Raw genomic sequence first — 15973 nt, 5'->3', positions numbered from 1 at the left:
AGAAAAAAAAGCTATAGGTCGCCCCTTTTGAGACAGAGATGCAGCAATCGCAAATTCTGATGCGTCAGTCTCAACAGTAAGAATCTCATTATCATCAATAACAGTTAGTGTTGATTTTTCTATTTCTGACTTTAATGACTCAAAGCTAGTTTTTTCAGTATCATTAATTGGGAAAGATTTAATGCCAACCAATGGTTTTATTTTTTGTGAAAAATTATTGATTCATTTTGCGTAGTGAGCAAATAAACCAAGTGTTCGTTTTAATTCATTGTTATTCTTTGGAGGTGGCAGGTCTAATAAAGGTTTTAATCTGTCAAAATCCGGCTTGACTGTATTGTCTTTGATATGGTATCCAAGAAGATTAATAGAATTCACACCATATGTAGATTTTTGTTCATTTAAGGTTAAATTATACTTTTTACCAGCAGCCATAAAACAATTTAGGTTTTGTTCATGGTCACTTTTATTCATTCCACATACTGTTACATCATCTAAATAGCAAAATGTACCTTTTAAACGTTCAGTTTTAATAATAAAATGTAAAGCTCGTTGGAATGCTGCTACTCCATTTGTAACTCCAAACGGTATTCTGGTAAATTGGTATAGATTGCCACAAGCTTCAAAAGCAGTAAATAATTTTCCTTTTTCTAGCATTGGGATTTGATGTTAGGCACTTTTTAAATCTATTTGACTGAAATAATTATATTTTGCAACTTCAGATACTATATTTTCTATATTTGGTAAAGGATATGCATCTAACAAAGTAAATTTGTTGATAGTTTGCGAATAGTTAGTGAAACGCTGGGTTCAATAACTCCGTCTGCTAGTAGCTTCGAAATTTCAATATTAATAAAATCGATATCTTCTTTACTATATCGTCTAGATTTTACCGCCACAGGCTTAATATCAGATGATAAGTTAGTAAATAAAGAAACTGGTGGCCCAGATGCATTCATAACGTTACATATTTTTAAAGGATCTCGATTACCTCCAAATTTAAATTCTAACTTCGAATGATCTCTTAGTATGTCATGGCCAATTATGACATCGGCACAAAGATTGTTAACTATTAGCAGTTGACGATGTTGATAAATATGTTGTTGTATTTTGACTGTAGCATGGCACATTCCTTCTACGAAAGATACGTGAGTCAACGATGCTAAAGTGATTGTCTGTTTACAGGGCTTTATTTTTAAATTCATTATTTGTACTAATTTTTTATCGATAAAACTTACGGAGCTTCCTGTATCTATCAAGGCATCAGCGCGTGTATCATTTATAAAAATAGGTACGGTAGCATTTTGTAAGCTACTAGGCGATGCAGCTAAGAAACTTTCATTTGAATAATGTAAGTAAGAGTCTGTTGTAAGAGCATTTGCAGTTTGTTGATTGCTGCTTCGACATACCTTAGCAAAATGGCCTTGCTTAGAACACAGTTGACATGTGGCTTTAAAAGCAGGACATTTTATTCTTTGATGTATATTCCCACCGCAAAAGAAACAGCGTTTCCGTTGTGTATTAGATACCGCCACATTTTGATTAAAATCATTAACATTATTAGGGAATGCATTTAGTTGTAAAGAATTAGAGTTACCAGCAATTATTTCTGAATTTCGTTCTGCAGTTTCTAATGATATAGCTTGATTTAAAGCTTCATCTAAAGTAATTGAATTGTTTTCTAAAAGACGCTCGCGAATTTTCTGAGAGGTAATACCAGCAATAAATGCTCCTCTAATCGTTTGTTGTTCGTGTTCTTCGGCAGTAACGTTCCGAAAGATACAGTCATAAGCCAAGAGTTTCAAAGCTCTTGAATATTCAGAAATTGTTTCTTCCGGTCGCTGTTTTCTTGTAATTAGTATGTGCCGTGCTAAAACTTCATTTCTAGGCTTTATGTATATATTATTAAGTAATTTAATGGCATCTTCGTAAAATTTACAATCACGAATATATGAAAAAATTGTCGGTGCTAAATGATTTACCAATAACATAAGTTTCATAGAGTCAGGAGTATTGGTAGAAATTTCTTCTGATAAAAAATTTGTAAAAGTAAATCGCCAATGAGTCCATTTTAAGTCAGCGTTGCTAGAATTCGGTTCTATAACAAATCTGTCAGGTCGGAAATAGCGAGACATTGTGCCTTGTGAAAACGAATGCGTAGTATCGACAGAATCCTCTTGAGACATATTTTAAGTTAATTAAATTGATACATAAATGACAAAACCATAAGAAAACTTGTACATATTGAAATGACAATGCATAATATTTGACAAGAAAATAGATTACTGTAATTTCTTCTTAAATTATACGTCAATATCTTAATCTTTATAAGAACCGAACTTATATTTAAAAATAAAATATTTTTTTTCTATTTAATAATATGTGTCAGATTGTCAGGAAGATATTATAAAATATAAAAAGAAAACAAGCCGTTTGTTGACTTCATATATAGTTCCATAGTACTATATCTGAGTAATTCTTTCCACGCTATATTTTATATATATTTCCAATAATATTCTACGATTACGATATTATAAAAACATTGGAAGTAAATATTAACTTGTGCCACATCAAGTATCCGAATGCTCGAAGTCAATACATCTTTTCTGGAGGTATTCTCGATTTAATAATAAAGTCCCGCAGATCATTTTGCAATTAACAAAATCAAAAGACAATCTAGACATTTTTTCATTCATTATATATTAAAAGTTTTCTAATTAAGCAACAAAAATAATCACAAACCAAAAACCTAGTATTATGTACGGAGCATTTTAATTTAAAATTTTTGACTACGGTATAAAAATGTTACTTCCAAAGAGGAAAATGTACTACACAAACATACATATTAAAATATCATAAAAGACACAAGCACTGATAGAACATTTTTACAACAAACGTATTTATTATAATATCGGTACTTTCACGAGTAAATTAAACAAAACGGTAAAAGATTCACTCACAATGTAATCCATGTTTAGTTCATTCATTTTCTATTGTGATATATAAAAGTATAGACATCTAAAATTTGTAAATATTAAGTTAAATATTGACAAACGTGTATTAACGTTGTTATGTAATGCTTTGACCTTAACCATACGAGACTTGAGCTCGGATCAAAAGGTCGTTTCAAAGCTTAAACTTTACATCGAATTAAATATTTATGTTTAATCTTATTAGAATACGATCGATAAACATATTGTGTATTGTACGACAGAAGAAAGACTGTATAATAAAATTTAAGGTAAGAAGAATAAATTTTCATAAAAAATATATTTTTTTACGTTAAATAAAATTCGTGGGAATTAGGAATAAAATATATTTCATAGGAAAATCGTAAGTCGTCAAATACAATCATTGAATATACCAACAATCTCTTTCTGTTATAGAGGTCGGTTAAAAATACGAGAATCTTGTTGATCCGTCCATGATTCATTCTTAGAATAAAGACCCTTCGGCAGCGAAAGTGGATAGCAATTAGATGATAATTGAAGGCTTCAAATTTGATACATAATTCAATTTAAAGTAAATCTGAAGCTTTAATACACAACTAGCCACACCGCCAGAGTTTGCATCAGTAATAAGATTTTATATAAAAGAACTGACGGTGTATATCGCACGCAAATACCTAGTGGGCATGAATTCATCTGTAACAATCATCAATGGTTAAAACCATATAAAATCCGTTCAATGGTTACTGAGTTTAATGTGGTCAGTCAGATAGGCAGACAGACACAGCGAGGTTATCTGTTTTATAATACATATATACGTATATAGCTATAATTTGGTGCACAAACTTTGAGCCTCTAGAAACAATATTTTATTATCATTTTAAACAATTCAAACTAAATATAAGACTCAAAATTTCTGCGAATTACTATTCTCAAACATTTTCAAAGATTTAACCCTTAAACTTTGCTCCACGAAGGATTAAAGTTTATTTCAAAGCAGTAAGGGTTGCGAAGATTTTTCAAGTAAAATATTTTAAATTGTAATTAATAAAGTCATTCTAAATTAATTTTGAATTACTGGAATATAAAACTTATTTGAAATTCCTTTTCAACTCATATTTATAAAACACATTTAAATATTAAACTCATTGTTACAAGAAGTGAGGTTGTGATATAAAGCTTATATTCTCCACATTAAACAGACTATCTCACGCAAAGAGAATTATTAAAATAAGATATATCTTGATGTTAGCTCGTACATGCAAATATTCCAGCTTTATGATATAAAAATAAAGGTAACGTGAGATTATTTTTGTACATATTTATGAAGACAAAAGATAAATTCCATGACCTTGACGACAAACGCTTTAATAGATACATTATATATTTTAAGTCAATTATGAACAGACCCTTAGAAATTCAACTTCGGAATAATTTTACAAACGCTTAAAATTCTTATTAAATAAACCGAATTCAGCACTTAGCCAAAAGTATGTAACAAGATAAAATGTTTTCTATCCATTAAAGTCAGAAGTGGCCTTTTACAACCATGTTAATACCCCTTTTGTTTTGTTCGTTTTTATCGAAACTTGCAAAAACTCAAAGTCTTTTAGCATTATTTACAATTGTCTTATAATAACTAGTTGGCGTCAACTAAAAGCTTTTCATTTTACTTTTAAATCACTTAAAAATAACTTTGAAAGTTGTGCTACATCCTTTTCTAAGATTTTAACTACCTTTAAAGGATATTTATTTTCTTAAACAGATTATTAATAATGATTTTATGGTGAGTCTTGTTCTTCTTAAATTCTTTTTTGTAATAATAAGAATTAATTTATAAAAAAATAAATGACTAAAAGTAAAGCAAGTTATAAGTATATCCATATATATACATACTTTAAACTAACTTAACTTGAATAAAGTAATATAATTAATATAAATAAAATGGAAATTAACACCCTAATCTTGTAAATGAATCTAATCATAACTAAAGAAGATTTATACATAAGAAGACACAGACGTTATTTCTTTTTCGAGACAGCCTTGTAATGTAACAAGGCTTATTTACAAGTTCAAAGAAATTTAAAAAGTGTTCTTTTTCAAAATAGACCTTTTTTTGCTGATTTTTTAAGATACACATATAAGGTCTTCTTTCTTACTTTTGCTTTTTATTTCAATAAAATCAAGTGAACACTCCTTCTTCGTATAAACATTAAATGTCCAAATTACCATACTTCGCTGTGCGCGTAATTTTCTTTAAAAGGCATGTAAAGTTATTGCTTCATGTTTTAACATACATATTATAATAATTTTGATCATTTATTTATTTTAGACCTCAATTCGGGACCTTTTAAAGTTTTTAATAAGTCCTTCAATAAGATTTCTAGGTAACAGAATTGTATAACGAAAAATAAATATACATGTATATAATAATGTGATGGAACTATATAAATAGTATTTAAAAGCATTCAACTAAGTCCATTAATATGTTAAAATACATATTTAAGTATACATTTTAAATTACATTATAACTTTCAAATGTATGTAATAATAATAAGAGTCAAAATACATTTGTATTACGATATGTTATTCTTTTATTTATGCGGTACAAAGTCGTGTATTTCATATTTTAATTGCACATAAATAAGCCGCTTTCCGAGAGAAGAGTGACAGAGTTTGTTATTAGGAGCGATGTTTACGGTGATCTGAGTTACCTACTAGTAAAAGCAAAAAGTAATCATACACTTAGGTAGGTCCTATTTTTTTACTAAAAAGGGTATAGGATGCGCTTAATACTTTTACTATTGTATAGTAACCTAATAAACTCAAACATAATCTTTTTTGGTACATTTTTATATACTCCTGTTTTCAACTAGGCGGTTAACACACTATTACTATTTTCAATTAGGCGGAGGTGGTCTAGCAAAAGATGCAGTAGATGACATTGTCCAGACTGATTCCGGCTACGGCGGCTAATCTCAAATAAAGGCAGCCATACGTAGGACATATCATAATTGTGAGCGCCAACACAGATGTCCTGTACACCTCAAATCTCACAATGAGATACTATATCAAGCGCAATTACTTGGTGGTGGGGCTTTGCGCAAGCCCGTCTGGGTAGGTACCACCCACTCATGAGTTATTCTACCGCCAAATAACAGTATTGTTGTGTTCCGGTTTGAAGGGTGAGTGAGCCAGTGTAACTACAGGCACAAGGGATATAACATCTTAGTTCCCAAAGTTGGTGGCACATTGACGATGTAAGCAATAGTTAATATTTCTTAAAGCGTTATTCGTTGTCTATGGGAAATGGCGACCACTTAGCATTAGGTGGCCCATATGCTCGTCCGCCAACGTATACCACAAAAAAAGGAAAAAAAGCTATGTGTGCACACTAATGTGTAATAAAACTACTCACATAGCATTAACTTAACTTTAAGTTACCAATCGATAAATATATTAACTATTCGCTAATTGTATATTAAATATATACTTTTACCGCCCATCTCAGAACCTCGTTTTCTTCTACCACCGCGTTCAAAATTAACCGCCTTTTGTTTTTCTCGTGCCAGGCAGTACTAGCTCGCTACACCACGCCACAAGAGGAAGTGACAGTAGTGCCACAATACGGTATCGATAACTGAATCAATAATCATACTAATTTATGTTATTTCAATTAAAAAGACTTATTTAAAAATAAAAAGCCGTACTAAATATTATTATTTCAATTAAAATGATATAAGTATATTTAAAAAATCATGACAAATGTGTGTGAAAAAGTGCGAGGTGATCAGATTCAATACCCACGAATTCAAGTAACGAGAATGCAACTAATATCTGATTTTATGGAGTGTAATTGCTAATTATATTTTTATGCAAAAATACACCCCGTGCACATTTTGATTGCTACCTGGAGATTAAAGATAGTTTAGACAAACAAAGCATAAGAAAAATCTGAAGTGTAAAATTGAACGGTAAATTATATAACGGTATATCAAATGAAAGTATAATTAAAAGAATGTGAATTATTTAAATGTATTTACAGGGACACTTGTGTCACATACATAACCGTGTCTATCTATTTACCCTTGTCAGAAACGTTGTGTCTGTCATAATATTGTTACTTGATTCAGTCCACGCGTTCCAGGCCCTATGTGATTACATTACACCTCTTTGTACGTACATCTGCTCTCTGCAGCTTTGGAACTAAGATACTAGTGAGACAAGAACTCCGACTTTTATAACAAAATCCATATTTGACTATACTATAATGCATTAGTGCGTAAATCTGCTATTAAATAAAAATCAACTTGTTATACAAAAAAGTGTGATTATTATTAATTATTACAAGCGCAATTGGAAACGGTATACGAATGTTATAAAACAAAGTCCCCGGGCACGTCTGTTCGTCTGTATGTTTGCGATAAACTCCAAAACTACGGAACGGATTTTCATACGGTTTTTACTAAAAGACAATTTGAAAGATAATGATAAATGTTAAACATGTTGTAAAAAAAGCAATAAAAAGTAAAAAACAAAAAAATTATCTCCACTCCAAACTCCAACTCCACCCGTGCGAAGCCGGGAATCCGCTAGTATTATATATTTCACGAACATTACTGGAATATTGAATTTCTCGATTCACGTAATTAATAAACAGTAACTTATACAAAATTATATATTTTATTCAAAATTAATATAATATTTTATGTAAAATTCTCGGTATAACAGTTTCCGAACGCAGTTTAATTCAACGAAACGAATTTCCAATGAAATTTTCCATCGTAATTTTATTTCTAGTATTGTATTGTATTCTATAAACATCAAAACATCTTCATCAGCGCTACGCTATACGACTACCACTTATAACAATTATTTTGAAAGGTAATTTTAATATTTATTTTAATTTACGTATTTGATAATATTTATACTGGATCGCCTCCACAATAGCGTTTTTTATCAGAACTACGGCGACTGCAAGGAAGTTTTTAAACTGGGACAGTGGTAAAATGAACGTCGTAAAGTTTGTGATTTATTATTCTTGTAAATGCGTCGAGTGTGAGTGATGTATCTAAACTTTCGCTAAGATGACGTAAGCTATTGTGCCGCGGATATAATAAAATTATTTTCCACGATGAACGATTTTAATGTATCGATTACGCCCGTGTCATTGAAAGAAGGTTACGTAAAAAATAATTTGTCACATACATATATGAAATAAGAAAAGTGACCGAACGTGTTGCTGTGTTGCTCTATAGGTATATACGTATACCAATTGTCATGGCGATTTATAGAACGGTATAGGTAGAAGTTCTACAGCGAATTCACTGTAGAAAAAAATGGGATGTAGGTATCATGATGCCCCATGTAATTAAGCCAATGAACTTCATATGCGTTAAAACAAAAACGTATCATAAAGTATTCCTTTTTAGTGACTGGCACGTATTCAGGTTTTCTGTCACATAGACACAAATAAATTTCATTTTTGCAACATAACATAATTTCTTATAGATATTGTAATACAAAATTCATGCAGGTATATATATTTTTGTATAATATGAGGTATTAGATTATTAAGTCGGTACAGCTGTCACTTCACATCCGGGAACGGAACGGAAACATAGCAGTCATATTTGGGCCGCTGATAGCGTCTCAGTTATCCAATCTGCCCGGAAATGTATTCGCGTAACATTCTACCTGTAAAACTGAATATTTCGTTGAATATGTCGTTTGTAACACAATATTTTTGTTTATAAAAAAATATGTACCTTATTCATCATAATTATTTAAGTTTATTTATGGAATTTAACTGTTCAAAGTTCATCATGAACTGACGTCGTAATTAATGAGTTGTAATTATAGAACATTATTCTGATTTCGTAAATATTCATAAATTATAAACGCCACATTTATAATTTTGATAAGAAATTAAAGTAATGGCCGTGGGCAGAGAAGAGATTTGAGAGATCAAACAAAAATCCCGTGTTTTTGCTAAGTATATAAAAAGTTAAAAGATTGAACTTAAAAAGTTATTTAAGGTTGCCAGATATGACAATTAAATTTAAAAAAATATTCATCTTGAGGAGAGCCTAAGACTAGTGACAGCAATAAAATAATATAGGGAAACATCATGCGAACTTTAAATTATTATTGATTGTAAATGAAGATTTGAGAAAAAATTGTGCGATTGAGAATTTGATTTTTCAAAATAATCCTTAATTTGATAAAGTTTCTTCTTTAAATTAGCTATATATTTTTTAATAATACAAAATACAATTAAAAAAAATATATTTTGTTGAATTATTTAATTTGTATTTTCATGATTTTCTCGGGTAAGTTACAATATTTTGTCCCCATTTTGTCTAAGTCACAGAAAATTACTTGTAACACTACGATCTAAAAAAAATTCTGCAATGAATTTTTGAGACTAGGACTACATATTGTTTGCAAAATATACAACATATTAATTAATCGGTTAAAAAAACAGAGCTTAACATGTTATATTATTAAGCGTGATAATTCTAATAGAATCTGGCACGAATAAACTGATTCCATGTTATTATTTCGTTAAGTAATAAAACCGTATCACCGTGAATGTTTATTCGATATATCTTACAGACAATAAAACTTTAATGGTAGTATGTTTGTACATTATATATTCTGATCTTTGTAATGATAGGTACTCATCGGGTTATTTTACATTCAACAGCAAAAGCAATTCTTTATATTTCTGTATCAGGTTTAAATAGTTCGTGGTCTATACCACCCACTCAATAATTATATTTATCGTGTTCCAGTATGAAGAATGCATAACCTGCATCATCTGACTCACCAGCTAGTGTAACTACCGGCACAAGGGACATAACTACTTAGATCAAATCTTCAATTTGATTCTTATTTCTTACAAAAACGATACTTTTAATCGAAAATTCAGGTAAAAAAAGTAAAGTAATTGCCGGTAAATTACCCACTGCTGGGCTAAGGCCTACTCTCTAATTATTTACACAGATTAAGCACTTATATATAGTGGTGCTTGCCTGGGCTTGAACTCGAAATCATCGATTAAGATGCACGCGTTCTAATCACTGGGCCATCTCAGCTCCTGTGGCAAATTAATTTTAGATTATTTTACAGCATCTTTTTATAGCGTAAATTTTAACTGTACTAAAATGTATTAAGTAATAGTAAACTTTATGTTTAGTGGAAATGAGTATATAAAATTAATATGCAATTTCTGAATCATACTATTATTTAGACCATTATTATTTTTGATTGTACAGTCGCATATGAGTCAGATGGGTAATTTATCTATCGTTTTTAACTTCTATGAAAATCTTATAAAAAAGGTATATCTCATAAATATACAAAAATCGTTTTTCTATTATTATGTCCTTTATGAATTACATTTTGATTTATCGATGTCTTTAAAATCCTGTCATCTTTACGGCCAAGTATTACTCGTTTCGTCTTACAGAATATAATATCAGTTTATAAATACACTTTTAAAATGAAGTGAGTGACGTGATATACGAGACAATACATTTAGTTATTGTCTCGCTTGATATCGTCTTTTGATATGGACATAGCAAATTATATTCCAACCTTTTCTGATACAAAATTGTTTGACAAAAATGATCAGCGTTTAGCACTACATGTTAAAAAAGAAAATGAGACATATTTTGTAAAAGAGCTACAAAATGTTTTATTAATGATCAGTACTTTCTGATAGCCATTTTTTATTTAATATTGAGTTCCAAAAAAAAACAAAAGAATATCGTTGCGCTCGCCACGGTTCACGCTTTATATTATAGTAGGTATATATTATTGTGAGTAAGAAATTATTATAAATGTTTAACAGTATAAGATTACAAATTGCAATTAAATTATAGTTCCAAAAACAAATGTTTTTTTTAGACCCGATAAACATCCTTTAAGATGATGTATTATTAAGTAAATTTAATTAATTAATGCCTAATAATTTTTAATTATATTAATTATAAATGCTTTATTTATTTTGTGTCAATTAAAAACAATAATACTAGACTATAATTATTTATAATTTAGTTTAACTGCAATTCACAGTTATAATTTATAGTGACATATTTCAATATAATTAAAAAAAAATTTAATACATTTTCAATATTTTCTATAACTAGAGTATTACTATATACTATCAACTGCTTTAATTAAGTAGCATTGTTTTCGTGTCAGTTACTGCTACTTTAATAATTGATCTAATTTTAAGACATGTTTATAATTAATAAAGGTTTTATCAACGTAGCCGGAATTGTCGGTCCGGACGCATTCAAAGCGGACGTTGCCAAAAGCAGGGTTTATTACAAACGATTTGTAGATCTCAAGAATGTTTACACTCATTTTAATGTCTTATTAATTTTAATTCTATAAAAATCAATATAACCCGATAATAAATTATGTAGTTTATACGTAACGCGCGTTTACATTTTGTGCTTGTAATCATTACTAATATCACAAGTATCTTACAGTTATAATTAAAAATACAATATTAAAAACAACATAAAAGCAAGGAAAATGTATATTATTGTTGCGTCGTAAAATACTTATAAGATATGTGATTGTATAGACCACTAGATATTGACGGACAGACGCTTGATTCAAAATAGATTGCATTGTCATAAGGATGTCTCGATGTTTGAAATCGAAAAATTACTTTTCTTTTATTTCGTCAAAATATAATTTGACATTCCTTGGGAAACGAGGTACCTGTAATAATTTAGCTAACAATTAGGAAATTAGCCAAGGCTGGTTTTTGGTTGATACTTTTGAATTTAGAAGTATTTGTTAATTCATTTTAAAAAATCTTCTAAACTAAAAAGTAGTAATATATTTTTAAGAAATTTTTATTTAAGTCTAGCTGACTTCGATATTCACTTTCAAAGAATTTGAAGCCATATTGGAGTGCTATAGAAACGAATGTGCACCTAATGGCAAAAAGCCTTCGACATTTCTCGTGTGTTACTTGTGACAGGAATATTTACGTCATTACCTTTACACTCCGGGGACGCTTGTACATGTGAAATACCTTTCACGAGAATTTCAGCTTCAGCTATTTAAAGAAAAAAATCCAATCAAATGTAACGACAATAACTAAGTATTACTAATTTGTTTATTTGTAAAATGTTTTCCAGTTTGATGCTTATACGTATAATTAATTAGTCGCTTAATTTCATTCCTACATTTTACAGGTGAAAAATTACGAGCGGGATTATAAACATTTATATTTAACTAGCGACCAGTCTCGTCTTTTCACGGTTGCAATGCTGATACTAAATATACTACAGAATGTCTTACAACGTTCACAGTTTTTCAGTCATTAGACAATACAAACTATCTAGAAATATCTTCGAAAATATTCATTTAGATTATAGATTAGATTAGATTAAGATTCATCCTACATTCTGAGAAACGCTTGCGCTTGTATCCTGCGTGTGTTCTGAGTTCTAGGGAATACTATTCAAACCCAGTAGGGATCGTAGAGTCGACAAAATACATTTTTTGTGCTTTATGGCTATTACGATATCTTTCGAATGTTTATAAGTTTTTAAAGTTATTAGAGAAATACTTTAACTATCATAAGAAGATATTATTTAAAAACGTTCCAGATCTCTTTTAATTAATACGGAATTCAGTTAAAAAACCAAGCATGCACATTTAAGGTATGTTTTTAATTATTGTCAACAACGTTTGAATAAACATTTTTTATCGTTAATTGTCGTAAAATGCAAATGAGTGTCCACAACGCGAGCGGTTGTAAAATGTTCTTAAATTAAATAGTCACTCCATGCTCGCTCAGAATCTCTCGCAAGGCGGGATGAATGTGTGGTAATTCTTCAACGCTAATTACATAAACAAACACTACGTGAAGCTTCACTACGTGCGCTGTTTATCATATTCTCTAGTACAAACTGGGAAATTATTCTGAAATATCCTTTATACTTGTAAAACTTAATTAATTTTACGAAATATCAAAGCTTATATTTTATATGTGAGTATGTCATAGATCGATTTATTTAGTGATACTTAAGTAACATTACATAATAGGTACGCTATGATATAATATTCAATTTTAAAGTGTAATTACTCCAACAACACCAACAACAGCCTGTAGATTCCCACTGCTGGACTAAAGGAATCTCCTTTTAAGGAGAAGGTTTGGAACATATTCCAAGTAATTACTAAGTAAATGTAATACAGAGATGAACTTAATTTTTGTAGAGCTTGTTTAAGATGTGACAATTAAATTAAGTTTAGAGATTAAAGTCTATTCTAATCTATTTATTAAGCCAAACATTTCCAAGGCCGCCTGCCTTGGAAATGTTTGGCCTGATTTGTGGCGGAGATTTGTGTTTTAGTGTTGTAGGTGGTAGATAATTTTTACAACACCAACAACACTAAAACACAAGTCTTGAGAACGCAGATTTTTTGTTCTTAGTGCCTATACTCATACTAGCTTACTAACTTCGATTCGAAATGCAACTGTACTAACCGAGCCTAGAAAAAAATAAGATTACTAATTTCAACTGTTTACCTCTTTTATATTGAAGTAAAATATTTGTAATTTTTTGTATCAATCAAAATATATTCAATTTATCTTCGTGTATAAAGGGGTAATTTCAAGAGATAGTAGCACGCGTCTAATGTTATGAGTGATCACCTCAAACCTGAGAGACAGAGATGATATGAATTGACATAAACGTAAAATTGGTAATTCAATTATACTACCGTCAGAAGCATGACATCGATTATTTTCACATATATTTGGTACAATAGTGACCAAATATTCGTTTAGTATATATAATTACGAATCAGATAATCTCTAATAAATATGTCTATTAATAGAAATAATTAAATAGTTCGGTTGTCTTTCATTCGTGTACAAGCTTCCGTAACAACAAGAAAGCATGTTAATTTCACTGGAATCAGATGAAATGACACAAATATTAAAATCAAATAAGATATTATTTAAATTATGCTGTTTATATATTACTAAAAATATACTCTACCTAGCTAAAATGGCGATTAGAAAAACGTTACAGACATTTATACAACTGCGCGAGCCGTTAGTTACAAAGGATTTATATGAAAATTTTCCACGCCAAAATATACCAACTATCATGGTAGGCGATCAAATAAAAGTCAACGAATCTTAAACCCACGTATATACAAACAAATCAATTTTATATAAGAGTACAGAATAAATACTAAAGCCTTCCCTTTGTTTATTATTTCAATTTCCCTAGCCAGTACGCTTGAACGCGTTTTGTGGTATGTGACGCCAACGGCCTGTTAAATTTTAGTCAATATGTTTAAAATTCGTCGGCTTAGCATCTAGAGGCTTTTTTTAAATAATGTACTATTTGAAAATCAGGAAGTATATTGTAGATATTGAATAAAAAAGAAAAGAAGAGCTTAGTTACCTTATCTTATATTGGGATAGTACTGTATTCTTCTACCACACGAACAATGAAAATAAGGTAAATACACACATTAATGTATTTAAATCAACTCATCGTCAGTTTATCAGCACTCAAGTTGAAACAATAATTTCATTTTCCAATAATTATTTGTATTTCTCTACAACGCACTATGGGAACGGCCCATACAAGGCCGTACAAAACCGTTTCACGTGAAAGTCGTTGTTATGGAGTAAAACTAATTAATAAATTTAGTCTTATAAATAAGCTTTCTTTTCTATATTTTTTAATTATTTTTTGGTAATCATAATGTGTATAAAAAGCATCAAAGCTAACTCATGTTCAATGATGTGATTTTGGCTCTACATTACTACAATTCGACGCCACATTACTCGTATGTTTTTGATATAAATGTATAAGTATTATACATTTTTATTGTGTATAATTTATAAATAAATGAAAAATTAACCAAAATAGTTTAAGATGGTAAAAAAATATTCGGGTTACTTTTTTAACGAGGCTTAATAATTAAAAGAGAACGCTTTGAAAGTAAGAATGTCGACTGGTTAAATGGAGAATTTCGTGCTCCACTGTAGTGTCGAGTTAATGACCCTAATACGTCTGGAAGCAGTGCAGGTGGCAGACCATAGAAACCATACGAAGCGTCTTCAGGAAAAACAAGGAAACGAAAAAACATTCAATTAATACGAGAGTACGGATTGGACTGTGTGCTCAATGCATATGCTCAGGAGTTGCGGTATATGGGTGAGACGGCACCGCCAGTATCTTTTGTCATAGTGACCATTTACGTTCAGGGGGCTCATTTGTACGTTCGTCTCCTTCATATTACAAAAAACTCAGTACATTATATCCGACATATTAAATTTCATGACACTTCGTTATAATAGCGTACATTTTTCTGATTGTAACTGTGTTTCTTTTATAAAATACTGTATCAACAAAAATTAAATAACATATTTTTCATTGTTACAAATTCCAAAAAAAGGTTGTTCGTGATTATTCGTAATAAACTTCAAAGACAAATAAAATGACACGTTCTGCAAATTCCTTAAAGCTTAATTTTAACGGAAATAATAAAATGAATGATATGACGTTGCCTCTGCTTTACGAATTTGTAACAATTTTTAACATTATATACGCTCCACTGAACTTAGAATGAAGGCATTATTAGAATTTATTTCACAGACGAAAAAAACTCTTTTGGAATGCCGGCCGACCTTTCGTAGAGAGCTATGAATAAAAAGAAAATATTCATCAAATGTAAAAATGGTTTTTGTTTTAACTATTTTAAATGAAAATTAACATCACTTGTTTAAAAAAGTAACAATGACTTAATAACATTTATTAAATAATAATTCTATTATTTAATTATATGTATACATGCGTTATAATTTAACAAATACTACATAATATAAAAGAGCTTCAGGTTTCTGGTATCGCCAGACGTCAACATTCCTATTTTAAATATAAAATTCCAACGAATCAAGTTAGCTCAATAAAATGAAAGACACTGATCCTTTACGTGGATATTAAATTCAAACTATCGTATTACAA

At 29.9% G+C, this 15973-nt stretch overlaps 1 protein-coding gene across 1 annotated transcript; it reads right to left on the bottom strand.

Moving 5' to 3' along the window:
- Window positions 1-755: 755 nt before the first annotated feature.
- Window positions 756-2132, bottom strand: LOC124532451. Its single transcript, XM_047107355.1, has one exon. The coding sequence runs from the start codon at window positions 2130-2132 to the stop codon at window positions 756-758; it is 1377 nt and encodes a 458-aa protein (XP_046963311.1).
- Between the last annotated feature and the right edge of the window lie 13841 nt (window positions 2133-15973).

The sequence above is a fragment of the Vanessa cardui genome, chromosome 9 (assembly GCF_905220365.1).
Source record: "Vanessa cardui chromosome 9, ilVanCard2.1, whole genome shotgun sequence".
NCBI lineage: Eukaryota > Metazoa > Arthropoda > Insecta > Lepidoptera > Nymphalidae > Vanessa > Vanessa cardui.
The sequence above is the reverse complement of the archived record's forward strand: the minus strand, read 5'-3'. Positions and strand labels throughout refer to the sequence as shown.